Genomic DNA, 15,446 nt, shown 5'->3' on the forward strand with positions numbered 1-15,446 from the left:
TGTCACACGCTTCAGGTTGAGTTATGCCTCGCTATGAATGGTTGAGAGACTCGCATTACCGGGGACCCTGGCCGAGATGGCGTCTTGAGCTGCTGTAATTGGTTCGTTACTAGAACCGGTGTACTGTACCAGGGCGAAGCTTGGTCGCGGCTGGGGTGTTGGTAGCCTTTTTTGGCTGCCTTTTGGATGCACTTAGGACGCACTCAGGAGTAGCAGACCTGCTACTCGTTGATACTGTCTTGGAAAAGGCGACATTGTGCTGCCACTGCCACCACTCAAATATGATGATTGTGGCAGACACCGGTAAATCGGTGCAAGATCATGAAGGTAATCCCCCACGCTCTACTCCGCCCCAGCATTGACTGATACACCTCGGAAGAAAGCTTTTGTGCTTTAACAGTTCGTGGTGCGGACTTCTCGCAGATGCGCTCCAGAAACGCTCATGACCTGGTTTGAGCTTCGTGGCTTGTTGGTGGCTTGAGAGTAAGAGATGCATGTCCTATGGTGGTAGTGGATTGTGTTTCATCCTGCTCCTCCACGCTGGCAGGGAGGAGGATAATGGCAATGATCATCGATGTTCCGTGCAACTTGAAATGTGGAGGTTAGTGTGGCCACTGCCCACCATGAGTGATGCCGCTTTTCACAAGAACTCTTGTGGGTTGGGGGCGTGTTCGTACGGAGTACCTCGTAGTTGAACGCGCGCATTGAGCAGAAGTCCCTTTCTTGAGACTAGACACCACCACGCCAGAGACTAGTGAATGGGTGGGCCCGAAAGACAGGCTCGGGACGATTGAATGATGCAGCTCCGCGGGTGATAGGGAGAACGGGAGGCTTGAGACTAATCATGTTACCGCAAACACGGCGATGAGATGCTGCATTGCTGCGTGGTGATTGAAGCGGTCAGTGCTAAAGATATCTGAGAGCCCTTTTGTGCGCTAGGGAATACGAGAAAAGGCGCCCCTGCGCCAGACTTTACTCCTTCCGAACTGGGGAAACTAACTGACTATAGCATCATGATTAGGAGATATAGACGAAACGTGCCATTCACCTCAATTGTTTACCAATGAGATTAGCCGAACACCAGTTATTACCTGATGAATTGGAAGCGAGGATGGGCACATGCTTGGACCACCTCACTTTCAAGTTCAAGTATGAGGTTGTTTACCTAGGGAATCATTGGCCTGTTCATATGGTCTCTGGTTGATACCTACGAGTAGGTATGGAGCACCTCACAGCAGTGACCCGCAGTCGAACTAACTAGAGATCTTGAGTTGCGGTTGACGAAGAGGAGCGAGCATTGGGGAGGCGCTGTGCGCCAATCTTGGGTACCTTTGCAAGCTAAAGCGGACACTAAAACGGGGTTTTGCAAGGGTCGCCTCGTGGAAGACGGTGCTGGGAAGTGGCAGATAAATCCTGAGACGTTGGCGGAAAGAACGGCTCTTCCTACTCGTAACTGTTGAAGTTGACGATCAATCAAAGCCATCTGAACAATCTGGAGTTTCGGAGACACTAAATCAAAGAGAGCGCCCATGGCAAACCTGGGGGCGATCGCGCCGGATGCAGAGATAGCCCCAATGGTCCGCTAGGTACTCCACCAGAGTCTTAGACGACTGCTCTGGAGAGTAGACGGGATACTTCGTAATCTATGACTTATCAATCCATGTCAGCGTAACCAGTAGTTCGGTGCTGGTTGTTGGGTTTCAATAATGCTGCCGGGTCCTAGCAGAAATTTCTTCTGCAGTATTGCAGTATCCGAAATGAATTCAGGTAGCAGGACAGGCCAAGTATCAAAAGTTTCCTACCTAGGTAGTTACATGGTTGGCATTGGCCTTGGAGTGCCTCGTTTGTGGGAGCGGGAAGCAAAATTCTGGCGTGGATGGATTGAGACAACCTTGAAAGGCAGCATGATCATCATCGCACGAATAAGGCAAGAGTCGACGCTAGTAGTCAGAGAGTGTTGGGTCAGGAGAAAACAGGGAATCAGGGAATCAGACTCACAGAAAGCAACAATAGTTCCGTCGCTGTTCCCTGTCCTGACTTGCAGGGTACATATCATCAGCGGCTGTTTCCATTCTTTCAGAGAATCCCCTCTGTCAAAAGTGGAGTGATGTGAACGGTGGTGTCGGTCAGCCCAGGGCTTGAAGTCAGCCGATGCCTACTGGCAGGACGCGCAGCATCGAAGAGCCAAACTTCAAAGACGCCCAAGAAGCCCAGAACTCCAGAAACCCCAAAAGTGCCCCAAACCTCAGCCCCCAGAAAATATGCCCTGCCAGTCAAGCCGCAAGCGAATGGCCCACTTATCGAGACTCGAGAGTCCAGCATTTGCTTCCGATCTTTTCAATGGCCCGTGGCAATGGTGCAAGCATGAATAAGGATGATTAAGTGGTTTACCGGCAATCTCCAGCCAGTCCAGGACGGGCCGCGCCCCCAGAAGCCTTTTTCGGCCCCTTCGCGAGCGGCAATGCCTGAGGCCTGAACCCTAACCCAAGCAAATCAGACCCTATCTAGATGTTAACCATGCACGCTTCCCAGGCGCTACCGAATTCAGGCGTCTGAAGAGTCATGACTCGACTCGAGACGAAAGGGGCGAGGGAGGAGCCACATGGTAACATTGAATACTGAGTGGGCTTCAACACCTTCATCCTTGGAGACGAGTCCTGAGCCGGGGTCGAATGCGGATGCTGAGGTGCCTCTGAATATTCGTTCGAGGGTCATGTGTGAAGTGAAACAACACAATCTTCACACCCAGTAGGTAGTACTTGAATCTGGTCGTGCTGGCAATGGCTGCATGAAATTTCTCCAGCTACCTCTCAGTCGGCGGTCCTACCCCGTTTTCCAGGTTGTGTAGACCAGGATCATGGATATGTCGACCAGATGGATACCAGGGGCTGTCGACACTTTGTGGGCAACGAGCGTACGAGGTACAGAGTATCTCGACCAGATACACCCGTCCAGTACAAATCGTCATCTCCAGACAACCTTCTATCGTCTGCGATTCCGCCAATCCAAGATCGAGGAGAGGGAGAGCTGTGCTCGTCCTTCCGAGTCCAATCCTCCCTAGCATTACTGAGAGGGTTGATCTTCGTTGTCCGTGAGTTGGAAGTCCCAACCTCCCAGAAGTCCGAAGTAAGCCTATCCTCTAAGCGGTATCCGTAGGTCGTGTTTGGATCGCGGTCCATCGATGTCATCAATCCTCGTGTCCTTGTACGGTGCACAAGCAAGGCACCACCTGGCAAAGAGGCAAACAACCGAAAGACTGGACCCAAAGATTTGGATTGTGATGAACAAGATCCGGACGCCTAGGGTTGTTTCTCATCACCCCATTAGTCCCCAGCCATGCAGGGATCCTGGTTCTGTGCTCCAGACCTGAACAACCTGACACTCGATCGAGGAGCATCTGGCATCACCTCCTCTTCACAAACGTGCAGTAGAGGAAGCCGGATGCGTTGATCGTCCTCGAAATTTCCTCATTGTACTTGGGCTGCGTTGATGGTGTGAACAAATCTGGTAATCGGTTGCTTCTCCTTGTCTTTTGTACGAATAGTCGTGTGCTTGCCTTTCCTACCGTGGGAACAAACCCTGTCACCCGGACACAACGAAACGGCTATTTTTGGGGATGCCGTTATATCAGCTCCTCTGTATCCGTACTCGTGAGTCTGAATTCGAAGCTGGCACATCATTGAAGTTGGGAGATAGTCATTAGTTAGTAGTGCCATTTTCCTTCTCGCTTAATACCCAGTAGAGACGAGATCACCTCCACCTCCCCTCGTACCTCCAAAACTAATTGACGACCTGCTCCAGAGCAGCTGACTTATGCGCTAGTTAGAGAGAATCGACACCTTCTCATTCAACTACCCTGGTCAATGTGCAATGTTCAATGTTCAATACTAAGCCGACCCTCAGAGACTCGACTCATTCGAACACGGATCCTCTGTACGGATTTTGAGGAGCATCCTCATCCTCTTGTCGCCTAATACGAACAGATGAATTCCCCAGAAAGGATCCTTGCACTTGAATCCCACTCTCCGCTCCCGCTACCGAGCGAGTCGGGACTGATGAATACTTTTTTGTTTCTTCGCCTCCCAACTTCCCCCCTAACGCCGTTAATAGTCCACGTGTCGTTCAGGGATGCTTTTCTGGATTTTAGTAATGGCTATCTATTAGCCTTGGGCTTTTTAGGCACGGTGCATACTCCATTGTTCACCGTTGACACTTCCAAGGTTTCCCCTCACTAGTTACTTAGTTACTCCGTATCACTGCTTCAGATCTGGGAGCTGGGAACTTGGGACACGCGCAACTAACTAGATCATCTTAGCCTGGGACATGGTGACGGCAATGGGATAGCGCAAGCTCGAAGACGCCACCTGACCGCCGGAGCACTCCAGGGTTCTTTACGTCAAGAATTTTCATCCCAATGTGGATTAGAGTATGTTTTCAGGTGTAGCATCTATCCAGTTTGAGCAAACCTGGACCTGCTTTCCGGTCGAGACATCTAGTAGTACCTCCAAGTTGAGCCTCAAGTTGCTGTACATGATTTCTTGAGCTACCCATTGAGGTATCGCGTGGGAGCCACCGACATCCATCTCGGTCATGTTCGAGCTGGCCTAGACTTTCTTCATCGGCATCCTCCGTTTAGCAATCCTTGATCCAGTTTAGACCTCCCTGCAACTGGCGACACTTGAACATCCGACTTCAGCTCAACGTTGTTTTAGCCATCCAGTGTGGACAATCTCTTGATTCAATCCTTGGACCCTGTCCCTCATCCTCCTTGGAGCCCATGTCTGGAGTAAGGGTTCAAATTTCACGAACCCTTACTCGCATCCCATCCTCATCCCACCTATAGTAGTCTGCTTTGGCGGGACTACGCTGCTTTTCGATCGATGTGACCATGTCTCTAGGTCGGAGGTCCAGGTCATCGTCTGAGGGAGAAGGCGGCGGACGATACGACTTAGTACGAGCAGGGGTCCGATGAGGCTGTTCCTCGTACCCACTTTGTTCAGAATCTCTTCTCCATGTGCTTGAGGGTCGTTGAGCAGGTGGTGGGCTAGGCGCATGAGGGTTTTGATCAGTGACAGGATGCTCCTCTCCTATTTCCATGCGGTCAGTGAGAGAGCGTATCAGTCGTTGCCGGATAAACCTACCAATTCTTCTCCTCCCGTGTCCTTTGCCCCTACTGCGACCACGGCGAGTCGATCTCGATCTTTCTTGGCTCCGAATTCTACCATGCTCGGACAGATCTCCGTCACTGTTCTCGTTCCGAAGGTATGGAGCATGAGCCTGTGGGGAGGGGAGATGCATTGTCCGCTCCAATGGCCTCGCCTGATGTTGCTCTTGCCACGAAAAGGGTCGTGATGAATGTTTGGTCGTGGATTGTCCTGCCCCATCGTAAACCCGGGGCATCTCTTCGTGGTGGTGCAAAACAGTAGAATTCATCCTCACATGATTAGGATGAAACGGAGTTGCAGGTCTCGGTCCAGCAAACCGAGACCTGGCCATCGGGGATGTGTATGGATGAGGACTGAGGTCGTTAGCTTCATGTCTGACCTCATGAAATCGTGGTATGGCAAATTACTCACTTGTGACAAGAGTCATGATCACTTCGATCTTTGTAGTACTTGGAACTCGGGCGATGTTCGTCCTCAGACTCAAGATAGAACATCTGCTCCTGTGGCACGAGCTTGAGATTTCGGAAGCCTGCTGACAACTCCATCTCGGTGGACTCGTGATGATGGTGTCTAGAGCTTCTTCTGTTGTGTCTTCGCCCTCTGCTCAAATCAATGGGAGTTGTCTGTGGAGAGTAGGGAGGCCCGGCAAAACCATCATGGTTATTTTCATTCAACCACTCTCCAGCAGAAGACTGACCACGAGCACCTCTTGGGTTGTTTCTGTTTCTCGCACTGCGAATGTTGGAGGCATTCCGACTTCGAGCTCCGAAGCTATGGCGTCTGTGAACACGTTGCGCATAGCCGTCTGAACTGCTGTCATCCTCAGTGTCGGTAGCCACTTCTCTGCATCTCTGGCAAATTGTCTTTGCGGGAATGGCACCGGGTGGTATGGGGTGTCTCTTGTGAAACCGAGCAGACCGGAATCTCCCACAGTTATCACACTTGTATCGCAGGCTAGAGAAGCTGCTCAAGCCTGGGAGTGGTAGTTGCTGAGGCTGAGGCTGAGGCTGGGGCTGATGGTGTAGTTGTGACAACGGAGGTGGCAGAACAAATGGTGTTGGTTGCGGAGGAGGTGGTGCAAAGCATGGTGCCTGGTGTACCACCGGCGGTTGTGGGAGAATAAATGGTAGTCCATGGCCGGGCACAGGATAAGGGATCGACACGGGCATGATCGGAGGTGGAGGAGGGTAGAGAGGAAGTTGGCCATGAGACGTGACATGATGTTTTGCGAAGATGCCATTTGGCTCAATATTGGGAGGATCCTGGCATGGGGGAAAAGAATTCATGTTGACTTGTTGTGGCAACTGTTGAGCCTGATATGAGGAAGGATCAGTAGGAGGAGGCGTGTATTCCTGTGAGTCTTCTGGAGGAGAGGAAGTGGGTGGCGGTAGGAGAAGAGGTGCTCCGGGGTTGGAACATCGAATGTGGTGGTTATGACGTGAATCCCTGGAAAAGAATGAGCGAGCACGCGGACGTAGGGCTTCAAACAGCAGGTGCCGCAGAGACAATTGACTGCGAGCAGACTTCTTCCGGACCCAATAATATCGTCCTTCAGACCTGCGCTCAATCCAAGTATCATTGCGCTTCATTGCAGCTACCATCTCGTCACTTTGTCCTTGCCCTGAGTGTGAAGGTGGAGAGGTACGAGATGCGTAGGAGATAACACTGTGAATGAACGGTTTCACTGACCTTGAAGGCTCCTTCTTCTCATCAGAAAACCCAGAGTACGCGTCATAAGAAGGAGTGTAAGTCTGAAGGTTTTCAGGATTGAATATATACCCAGCAGGAGCCTGCCACATTTTCTTCAGTGAAGAGAAGGTGAAGGTTGGAGACCAACAGTGAAGTTGTAGATTGGTGAGATGAAGTGAAATCAGAGAAAGATTGGGAGACCTGAGAAGGGAGTGAATTTGTCTTCACAAGCTGGAGCCCTTCATTTCTGTGTTCCAAAATGAAGTGAAATGAGCACTGTAGCTGCGAGATCTTGGGCCTCTACCTGATATATAAGAACTTATAATCTCCATAGAGTAGTGCTATGAGATATCAATCCCACAGGGAGTAGAGACAGAGAAGTTTCTAAATTATTATTTTTGAAAGGTAGTTTGACGTAGATACTACAGATAAAGAAAGATACCTCTTTTCTTTAGGCAAAAAAAAGTCGAAAAATAACGAATAAAGAATAAAGGTGCTTCTCCAAGGGAGAGGAAACCTTAGAGAATAGTAAACAAAGAACCAGGCTCAAAAATACAAAAACCTATTCCCAAGAACCCCTTTGAAATGGGGGTCTTGGGGAGGGAAAACTCCTCGGGGGAGTTTTTTCCGAATCGCTCGCTCGTTCGTTCGAAGGGATCGGGTCTTGCTGCTGCTATGAGGCTCGGGGCCTGAGTGACCTGTACAAGACCGGGATCAAGTTGTCGTCGGTTCGAAGATCGGAGCTTGATGCCTTCTGGCCCGGTGCCAGTTTTTCCGGACAAGATCGGGACCAAATTTGTCGTCGGATTGTTGACAGAAGAGGGATTCGAACTCAGTGCATCGGATCTTGATGCCTTCTGGCCCGGTGCCAGTTTGTCCGGACAAGATCGAGACCACTGAGTCACCATGACCGTTTAAGTTTCTGCTGGGCCGATGTTAGTGAGAGTGAATTTGAGCAAAATAATTAATATGCTTAACACCCAAACACTGAATCATGTGATGAGATCTTCCCAGGCCTTCACTTGACACAGATTGGTGCTGCCCTACGCCTGGACACTGCCAATCCATTGAATCGGGAGGTCCTGGAATTGGCATTGATGCGTTTTTCGAGATATGATCCACGTCACATTGCTCTTCTTCCCCTCGAGGCTCAAGTTGATCTGATGAACCGAGCAAGCTGCGATGCAGGTCTTAGTTCACGTGAGACATCAACACTTACGGATCTCGAACAATGCCTTCATGCAGCTATTTTGGATGTCTCCCATCATTCAGTCCAGACATTAGAGCTTCCTCAGCCGAGGGGGTTCAGATTCATGGAGAAGGCGTCCGCTATGGCCCATTTGGTTGCCACCTGGAGCTTGGACGGTTGCCTTTTTCACAGCGTTGAACCAAGCCTGAGCTCTCCGCCAGCTGAAGAGTCACTTCCGGGCAAATCAACTCTTGAAGCCCGCTTCAGAGACTTTTGGGTGGGGAGCAGGAGATTCACCGCTCTTAGAGGAATCGATCAACCACACAGAGGAGGTTTACTAACGGCAAAGGATGTTTGCCTAAGGTAGGGAGCATATAATGAAGAATTCTCGATACGTACTACTACGATTGACGTCTATTCAAGCTTGTGCAACAAGTGCGTTTGATGGTTTGCTTGGCAAGCAAGGACCTAATCAAGTCATCTCAAATGGAAGGGGCGAATTCTGGTTCTTGAGAAAACTCCGGCCCGTGCCGCGGAAATGAACGATTCAGTTCTTCCCATCAACAACCAAACTTGCTCTCCGAGTCCTTGTCACCCTCATCATAATGACAGAGGCGTGGAATCACTTGCCTTAGAATGTTATACCATTGCCCCCCAATATTTGAAGCGAAGGTTTTTAAATTGGATTCTCTCCTGAGTTGGCATGCTCCATACTAGTGGCTTTGTCGAAGCGCATGGACCTGTGATGCGCCAAACCTGTTCCTTCGTCGTGAGCAGTCTCCACTATGCTGCAGTATCAAGTCCTTTTACTAGGCCTAAATCGTCGTCTAAACAACATGCACCCATCTACTGGAAGTTGGTGGCGTGTTCACTTGAGTCATGAGCAAGCCCAAGGTAACCCAGAAATGAAGAAGACCAGAACGAGAACCTTGCCATCTTTCCAAGCGCAGCCTGCTCTTTTCGCGCGCCCCTGAGTATGCGATTCTATCCCCTGCAAGTATGCTCCCTGTAACTGCATTTTCAATCTTACCAGTAGACCTCAATTCAGCAGGCGCCCCCCCTGGCCGGAGTGATCGAGCTCGACTCGAAGGACGTTACTCCATATCAATGGTACGGCCTCGTAACAGATACCAATTGGCCGTGAGTGGTTGACCCATCCCATCGGATGGGGAACACCCACGTGGCGCCTACCGGCATGTGCAGGACATCTCCCTTGGACGCTGAACTGAAACTAGTGCATTGTTTGCACAATGGCTGAATGAGTTCGAGCCTCGAGGTGCACATCTTCTTTCATCGCATATTTGTCCACTTGCAGACCAGCACTGTATCGAGTACTGATATATTCTACTTTCAGTGGTACTCAGCCACGTTTTGGTCGGTGGCCATAGCTAGTGCATTGGTGCCGGTACTAATGAACACCTCCATGAGGATGCTAGCTGCGAACAATAATACTAAGACTCTCACCATATTCTACGCCTGCTGCTAGTATTTCAAGACATCTAGGTATGTTGTCATCCCGAGTTTCACACCCCGATCAATGTCAGTGCCAGCATTCGGCGTGTGTGACTGACACTGCAAACCAGAGACCAACATTCGCTTCTAGCAATGGCCTCCACAGTTCCTAAAGATCCCCATAAAGTCAGTAGGGATGAAGCAAAAGCAATAATCGAAGACATCAGACGGGATGTACTGGGAATCAACCCCTGTTACAAGCTAGAGTTACAAAAAACAGAGCAATGCTTTCAGGACCATTATCGACAAATGTCCGAGCAGAAAAACAGAAGGTTGGAAAAAGATTCTGAAATGTAAGTCGATTCACCTTCGGCCTACCAGAAATCTTGTAACCTGTCCCAGTGCTTTGCAACGTATGTGTTCTTCGAGATTCAGATTCATAACGGAACTGTTGCAAAATGCAGATGATGCAGCTTACGAAGGCAACGACATTCCATCTTTGATCTTTCGGCTTCGAGCAAAAGAGATTTTGATCGAGTCTAATGAACGAGGGTTCACACAAGCCGATGTGGTCTCGATCTGCTCTGTTGGTGAGAGTTCAAAGAAGGACAATCATCAGACTACAGGGGACGAGGGCATTGGCTTCAAATCTGTGTTTAGTGTTGCTAACAAGGCACACATACAGTCAAACAATTGGTCTTTTAGGTTCTGGTACCAGCTCGATATTAGGAACGCATCGGCAATCGCGACACCAGAGTGGACTGAACCATCAACTGAGCCACTACCTTCTGGCTATACCACAAGAATAAGACTGTCGCTGGAAAGATGTGATCCTGAAGACCTGGGTGAACTGATTAACGTATTTGACGAGCTCCCAACTACACTTCTGTTTGCCCTACGCGCAGTGAGAAAGATTGAGATAATCTACGAAGATGTCTTGGGACGCAACGAGCAACAAACTTTGGTAAGAACTGGGGAGCATTCGGATGGTCATATTATGATTTCGCGTCATGTCCGATCCACTGGCGATAAGGAGATGATGAACAAGGACACGGAAATCAAGATCAGAACCATAAGCTGCAGAGTATCCGGAGTCCCATTGAATTGTGACAAGCTATGACGAGATCACGACCGCAATCTAGTCGCTCTAGGATTTCCTGTGCGCCCGGACACAGATCTTCCCATTGTACCAGACAATGGTCAGCATGCATTTGCCTTCGTCCCGGTTCAACGGCTATCACAACTGCCTGTGAGTGTCTACAATCTTCAGTGATTCATGCGCTGACCAGCAAAGTTCCTCGTGCAGGCAGATTTCATTCTTGCCCCTGACCGTAATGCTATACTCAAGAATAGGTGGAACAATGCCTTGCGCGATGGTATTGTCCAGTGCTTCGTATCAGCTGTCGAAAAGTTCACAGAGCCTGCAGATCCGCTGAGCCATAAATGGGTTTCGTTCCTCCCTGTCTCATCCGCGGAGCTATTTTGGGAGAGTTTTCATGAAGATATTCACAAACAATTGGCGTGTCTTCGCATTTTGTACACTAAGGGTGGCAAGAAGAAGTCGCTACGCTGCGTTATGGACCTCCCACCCGAAATGATGTTTGAAAACGAGCCCATTCTACCAGATCTGGCCGATGATGATGGTGATGATGATGAATTCAGATATCTATCGCCGCACTACACACGTGAGCATGTGAAGAGATTGAAGATTCTCGGAGTGCAGACAATCAGTCCGGTTGAGGTGTTCAGACGCCTTTTGCTAGTCCTATGGAATAAAACCCCGAACAGTCTTCATAAAAAATGTCTTGCCGACGGTTGGCATACAGCAATGATCGGTATCTTGCAGTACCTGATAGATTTGGGGTGGGGATCTGGGGTATTGAATAAGAAGATCATTCCCCTGATAACACGCCTTGACTATCCAGCAACTGTAGAGTGGGTGTTACCAGAAGGGACAGGCGGTGACATCACTTATCTGCCCAGAGCAATCGACGGACCACATTTCAAGGTCGATATACCTGACAGCTTTGACTTACAACGTCTCCATCCGGAGTGCTATACGATCGATAAAAGACGACTTTTCTATGAGAGTTTGGGTATTGGCACCTGCCCCGAACCTGTTCTACGAAAAGCAGCTCTGGATGCAGAAGTATCGGCGATACGCCCAGACAGGTCAAAGATTCAGTTGCTCAATTCCAAATACTATTTTGGCTGGGTCAGGACACTCCTCCACAAGAGTCCTGCTTTCATGCAGTCAGTGAAGACTGCAAGACCTTGCCGTCCACAAAGCTCTTCTTCCGAACAGATAAGGAATACGATGTTCAGGACCTTCTGGGAGAGGTCCCTATTGATGCTGTACCAGGCACGTACGGCTTTCTTCATCAATCCTACACTGAGAATCCTGCGGAGAGTATTCCTTCCCGGCATGGTCAGACGTGGCATTCATGGCTGAATGAATGCTCGGGCGTTTGCTCTTTCCCTACATTATTGGATAGCAGCAATAAATTGCACCCAATATTACAAAAGACGGCAGAAACCAACAGCGTGAAATTCCTAGGATGCTTACACAAATACTGGGAAGGAAGCTATCAGCTGGAGGAAGTTTCTGAAGTTGAGACAACCCTGAAGGAGCTGTTGGTGATCTGTCGGAACGGGACTAAGCAATGCTTGAGCACCACGATTCTTCCAACGACAACGCTGCTGTCAAGAAGTGAGGGGCTTGATCTCTCCAGCACCCTCCCGTTCCTCAAGCTGCCAGTGGAGATTGACCCGGAAATGGAAGATTCGTGGAGATTTCTAGAATGCTTTGGTGTCACTGTCGACGTCAACCTGGACTATCACTTTTCAGCACTCGCTGCTACGAAAGACGAACTTGAAAAACGCAGCAAGGAAGGCGCGGATTGCCTGGCTTGGGGCTTACGTACATGCAGTAAGATATACAGGGACATCGCAGATGTTGTGACCCAGAAGGAATCGTCGATTTTGAGAGTAAGTGATTCCCATTCATACAGCCTTTATGGTGGTTCTGACATAGGAAGGCCAAATTTTCAAAAATGAAGGGGATATTCATCCCATGGAAAGTCAACCCTTGGTGTGCCCCTGAAGACTTGTTTTGGAGTGGTGAAAGCATTACCTTAAAACCTGTCCTGCGCGAGATATATAATCACGGGGATGCAAATGCGAGACGATTGTTTGTTGAGATAGTTGGGGTTTGCGAACCATCATATGGGGACGTTTTGCTTGAGATCGAAGAGATTAAATGCAACGGTAGTCCATCAGTCGAACTGCTTTCTGTTCATTACCGGACTCTCTCAGATCTGGGTAAGGATCTAGCGACCAAAGAGCTGATTAGGTAAAATCTGTCGCCAGCCCTATATGAAATTAACTGATTGATATAGGCATGAGTTCACCGAACACGGCTACATATATGCTCCTGGTAACAGATGGCTCTTGACCTCGGAAACGATTTGGCAAGGCACTGCCGACTTAACTGGACGGACAACCATTGGACCCTGGTATCCAGACCTCGAGGACTTCTTTCGAAAAGATATCGGAGTCGTTACCCAGGATGTAGTAATGCTACTTGGAAAGATAGCGAGCGCTGCAGAACGAATTGAGAGGAATTCCAAAAGCAGCACCGATGCCTCTTTTGATCTAGAAACTTTCAAACGACTTAGAGAGTTACTAATTGTCACGGGCCAAGTGATTCAAGTCACAACACGGGACGAAGAGGTAAAAGATTGTTTAAACAAGCTCAAAGCATGTTGCTTCCTACCATGTACCCGTGGAAAGTTCAAATCGCTTAACAAACCTGGAAGTGCTTTCTTCATTGCCGACAACAAAAGATACGCAACTCTCTTTTCCGGCCAGCTCAGGTTCCTGGACTTCGACGACGCTGAAATGACCTTCGTGTATCCTCTTCTTGATGCCCTCGATTTGTTGGGGGCATCCTTGTCGCAGCACGTTACCGTTGTTATCAATGCGAATGTAGCCAAGGGAAGGAGCTTGACGCACCTGGAACTCACCTCTTACCTTCGACACAGAGCATATGCTATCTCTTGGTAAGCGTCTCTTCTCGGTTTCGATGGTTTGATTGGAGACTGAAATCTATTCAGTTGTGCGGTATCCCACCAGAGCAGCCGATATTTCAACAAAAACAAAACGACCCACGAGTCATTGATGAGAGCTAAGGTCATTTCGTGTGACAAAATGACGACTAACTTCCAGGTCATCTTTGAGGGCAGACCCATCACAGTAAACAGTGCAAGGCCTTCTCTGATGGTCGAGGAGGCGGAGGAAGGTATCGAGATCTTTGTACCGAGTGTTTTAGCCGACATCCATACCTGTTTTCGTACTGATTTGCCACCGGAGCTTGCGAAAGTCCTGCGAATCGAGAATCCAGAGGCGAAGAAGCAACTCTACCGGATTATCAACGACGTACCGAATGCACTGGAAAGAATCATGGCAGAGGAAGATCTTGCACCCGCGACATGGCTTGAGAACACGTGCCGATTTAATGTTGGCTCGGCGACTGGAGCCAGGGTTCCGAACAACTCCCACCGTGCCTCGACAGAGAAGTCTTGCGATAGCGTGTACCAACGTTTCCTGGAAAGGCTCATTCGACACGCGAGAGAAGCCAGTGGTGGATGTTCTCCCGCGTCTGCTACGCAGTGGAGCTTCGAGAATGATAATGATAGCATTCGAGATTTTCTTGGGCTGAGGCATGAGAAAACGGTGAAGAAGGACAAGATCAACGCAGCTGGCGAGCTCTACGTAAGTAGTGGCCAGGTGGCTGCAAATTTGAAACCCATTCGCCATAATGGAACATCACTACTAACCTTGATTACAGGTCTTTGAGCGTCTGCGTGCCCTGAATCTGGCGGGTTTCTCTACCACCAACTGGGTCAGCCGAATTCGAGACCGCGTCAACGTCGTGCCAGAATACAATGGGCTTGGGTTGGGCACCTCTGAGAAGGAGGCGGACCTGTTCTACGAGGCCAGCAGCGGAGATTTTGAGGCTTTCTTGCGGCAGTACTCGAAATTGATGCCATTTCCTCCAAATTGGGGTGAATTTCACTTGTTCAGGGATCAAACCGTCACATATCTAATATTGGTCGATGCTACGACTGAGCGGTTCTGCAGCACTCAATTTCGCGTGACCGAGGAGCAGTACAAGAAAATGCGAGAGCACCGAAGCATTTTTGGATTGAGGCCACACGTGGTATACGTGGTATGCAGAGTGTACAACCTACTGGGTACGGTTGGTCTGGATGTCGCGCTGGATCCCTTGGGGCCACTGGTAAATGGTGTTACGCTGAATATCACATCGATAAAGGCCAGGCTCGCTGAGATTTGATATGCCGGTGGTATTGGGTGCGAAGTCTGAAGTTAAAAAAGCCAACTAACTCAGAGCCTGTTTTGAAGCTGTAGCTTGACATAAGACAGAGGCCAGCATGGTGGCAGCCTGACGGTTACGTATGCTGGGCCATGGCAGCATCATCGGCGGCACGTTCCTTGAATTTTCCAGTTAGGCGAGTACCTGCATTATTACGCCACCTAACTAACAGGTAGTTACGAGTAAGGCTGCAGTGGGCAAGCCACGTCAGGTATCAGGCTTGGTTCCACCTGCCCCCTCAGCCTCCAAGTTTTGTCAGGCAGGCCGCGGCACCTTCCTTGGGGGACTCGCCATCCCCATTGCTGATCATCGACAAAATAATAAACTCGTATACTGTGGCTTGGAACTACCCACTACCAACGAATATCGACTACTTCAAGTTTGCATTTATCATCGCACGTCTCTTCAATGCATGCAGACATGCCTTTACATTTCATTAGACCATATTAGACTTGTGACTGCTTTCAAAGTATTTGTTAGGGTGCTGTCCCTGGATTATTACGACTCACTTCACACATCACTGTCCCTCACTGCGCTGCATGGTTTTGGGCGCCTC

The 15,446-nt window shown here is 49.4% G+C and overlaps 2 protein-coding genes across 2 annotated transcripts; one reads left to right on the plus strand and one right to left on the minus strand.

Annotated features, from left to right (window-relative positions):
- Positions 1-5,572: 5,572 nt before the first annotated feature.
- LTR84_004080 (uncharacterized protein) lies at positions 5,573-6,964 on the minus strand (the record flags this gene model as incomplete). The annotated part of the gene is made up of 1 exon (XM_064847659.1): positions 5,573-6,964. The coding sequence occupies one exon, from the start codon at positions 6,962-6,964 to the stop codon at positions 5,573-5,575; it is 1,392 nt and encodes a 463-aa protein (XP_064704771.1).
- A 2,684-nt stretch (positions 6,965-9,648) lies between these two features.
- On the plus strand, positions 9,649-14,851 carry LTR84_004081 (uncharacterized protein; the record flags this gene model as incomplete). Its single annotated transcript, XM_064847660.1, has 10 exons — positions 9,649-9,848; positions 9,898-9,908; positions 9,960-10,459; positions 10,790-11,710; positions 11,767-12,483; positions 12,534-12,847; positions 12,894-13,556; positions 13,611-13,617; positions 13,723-14,268; positions 14,345-14,851. The coding sequence occupies 10 exons, from the start codon at positions 9,649-9,651 to the stop codon at positions 14,849-14,851; spliced, it is 4,386 nt and encodes a 1,461-aa protein (XP_064704772.1).
- Between the last annotated feature and the right edge of the window lie 595 nt (positions 14,852-15,446).

The sequence above is a fragment of the Exophiala bonariae genome (genome assembly GCF_035927105.1).
Source record: "Exophiala bonariae strain CCFEE 5792 chromosome Unknown scaffold_18, whole genome shotgun sequence".
Lineage (NCBI taxonomy): Eukaryota > Fungi > Ascomycota > Eurotiomycetes > Chaetothyriales > Herpotrichiellaceae > Exophiala > Exophiala bonariae.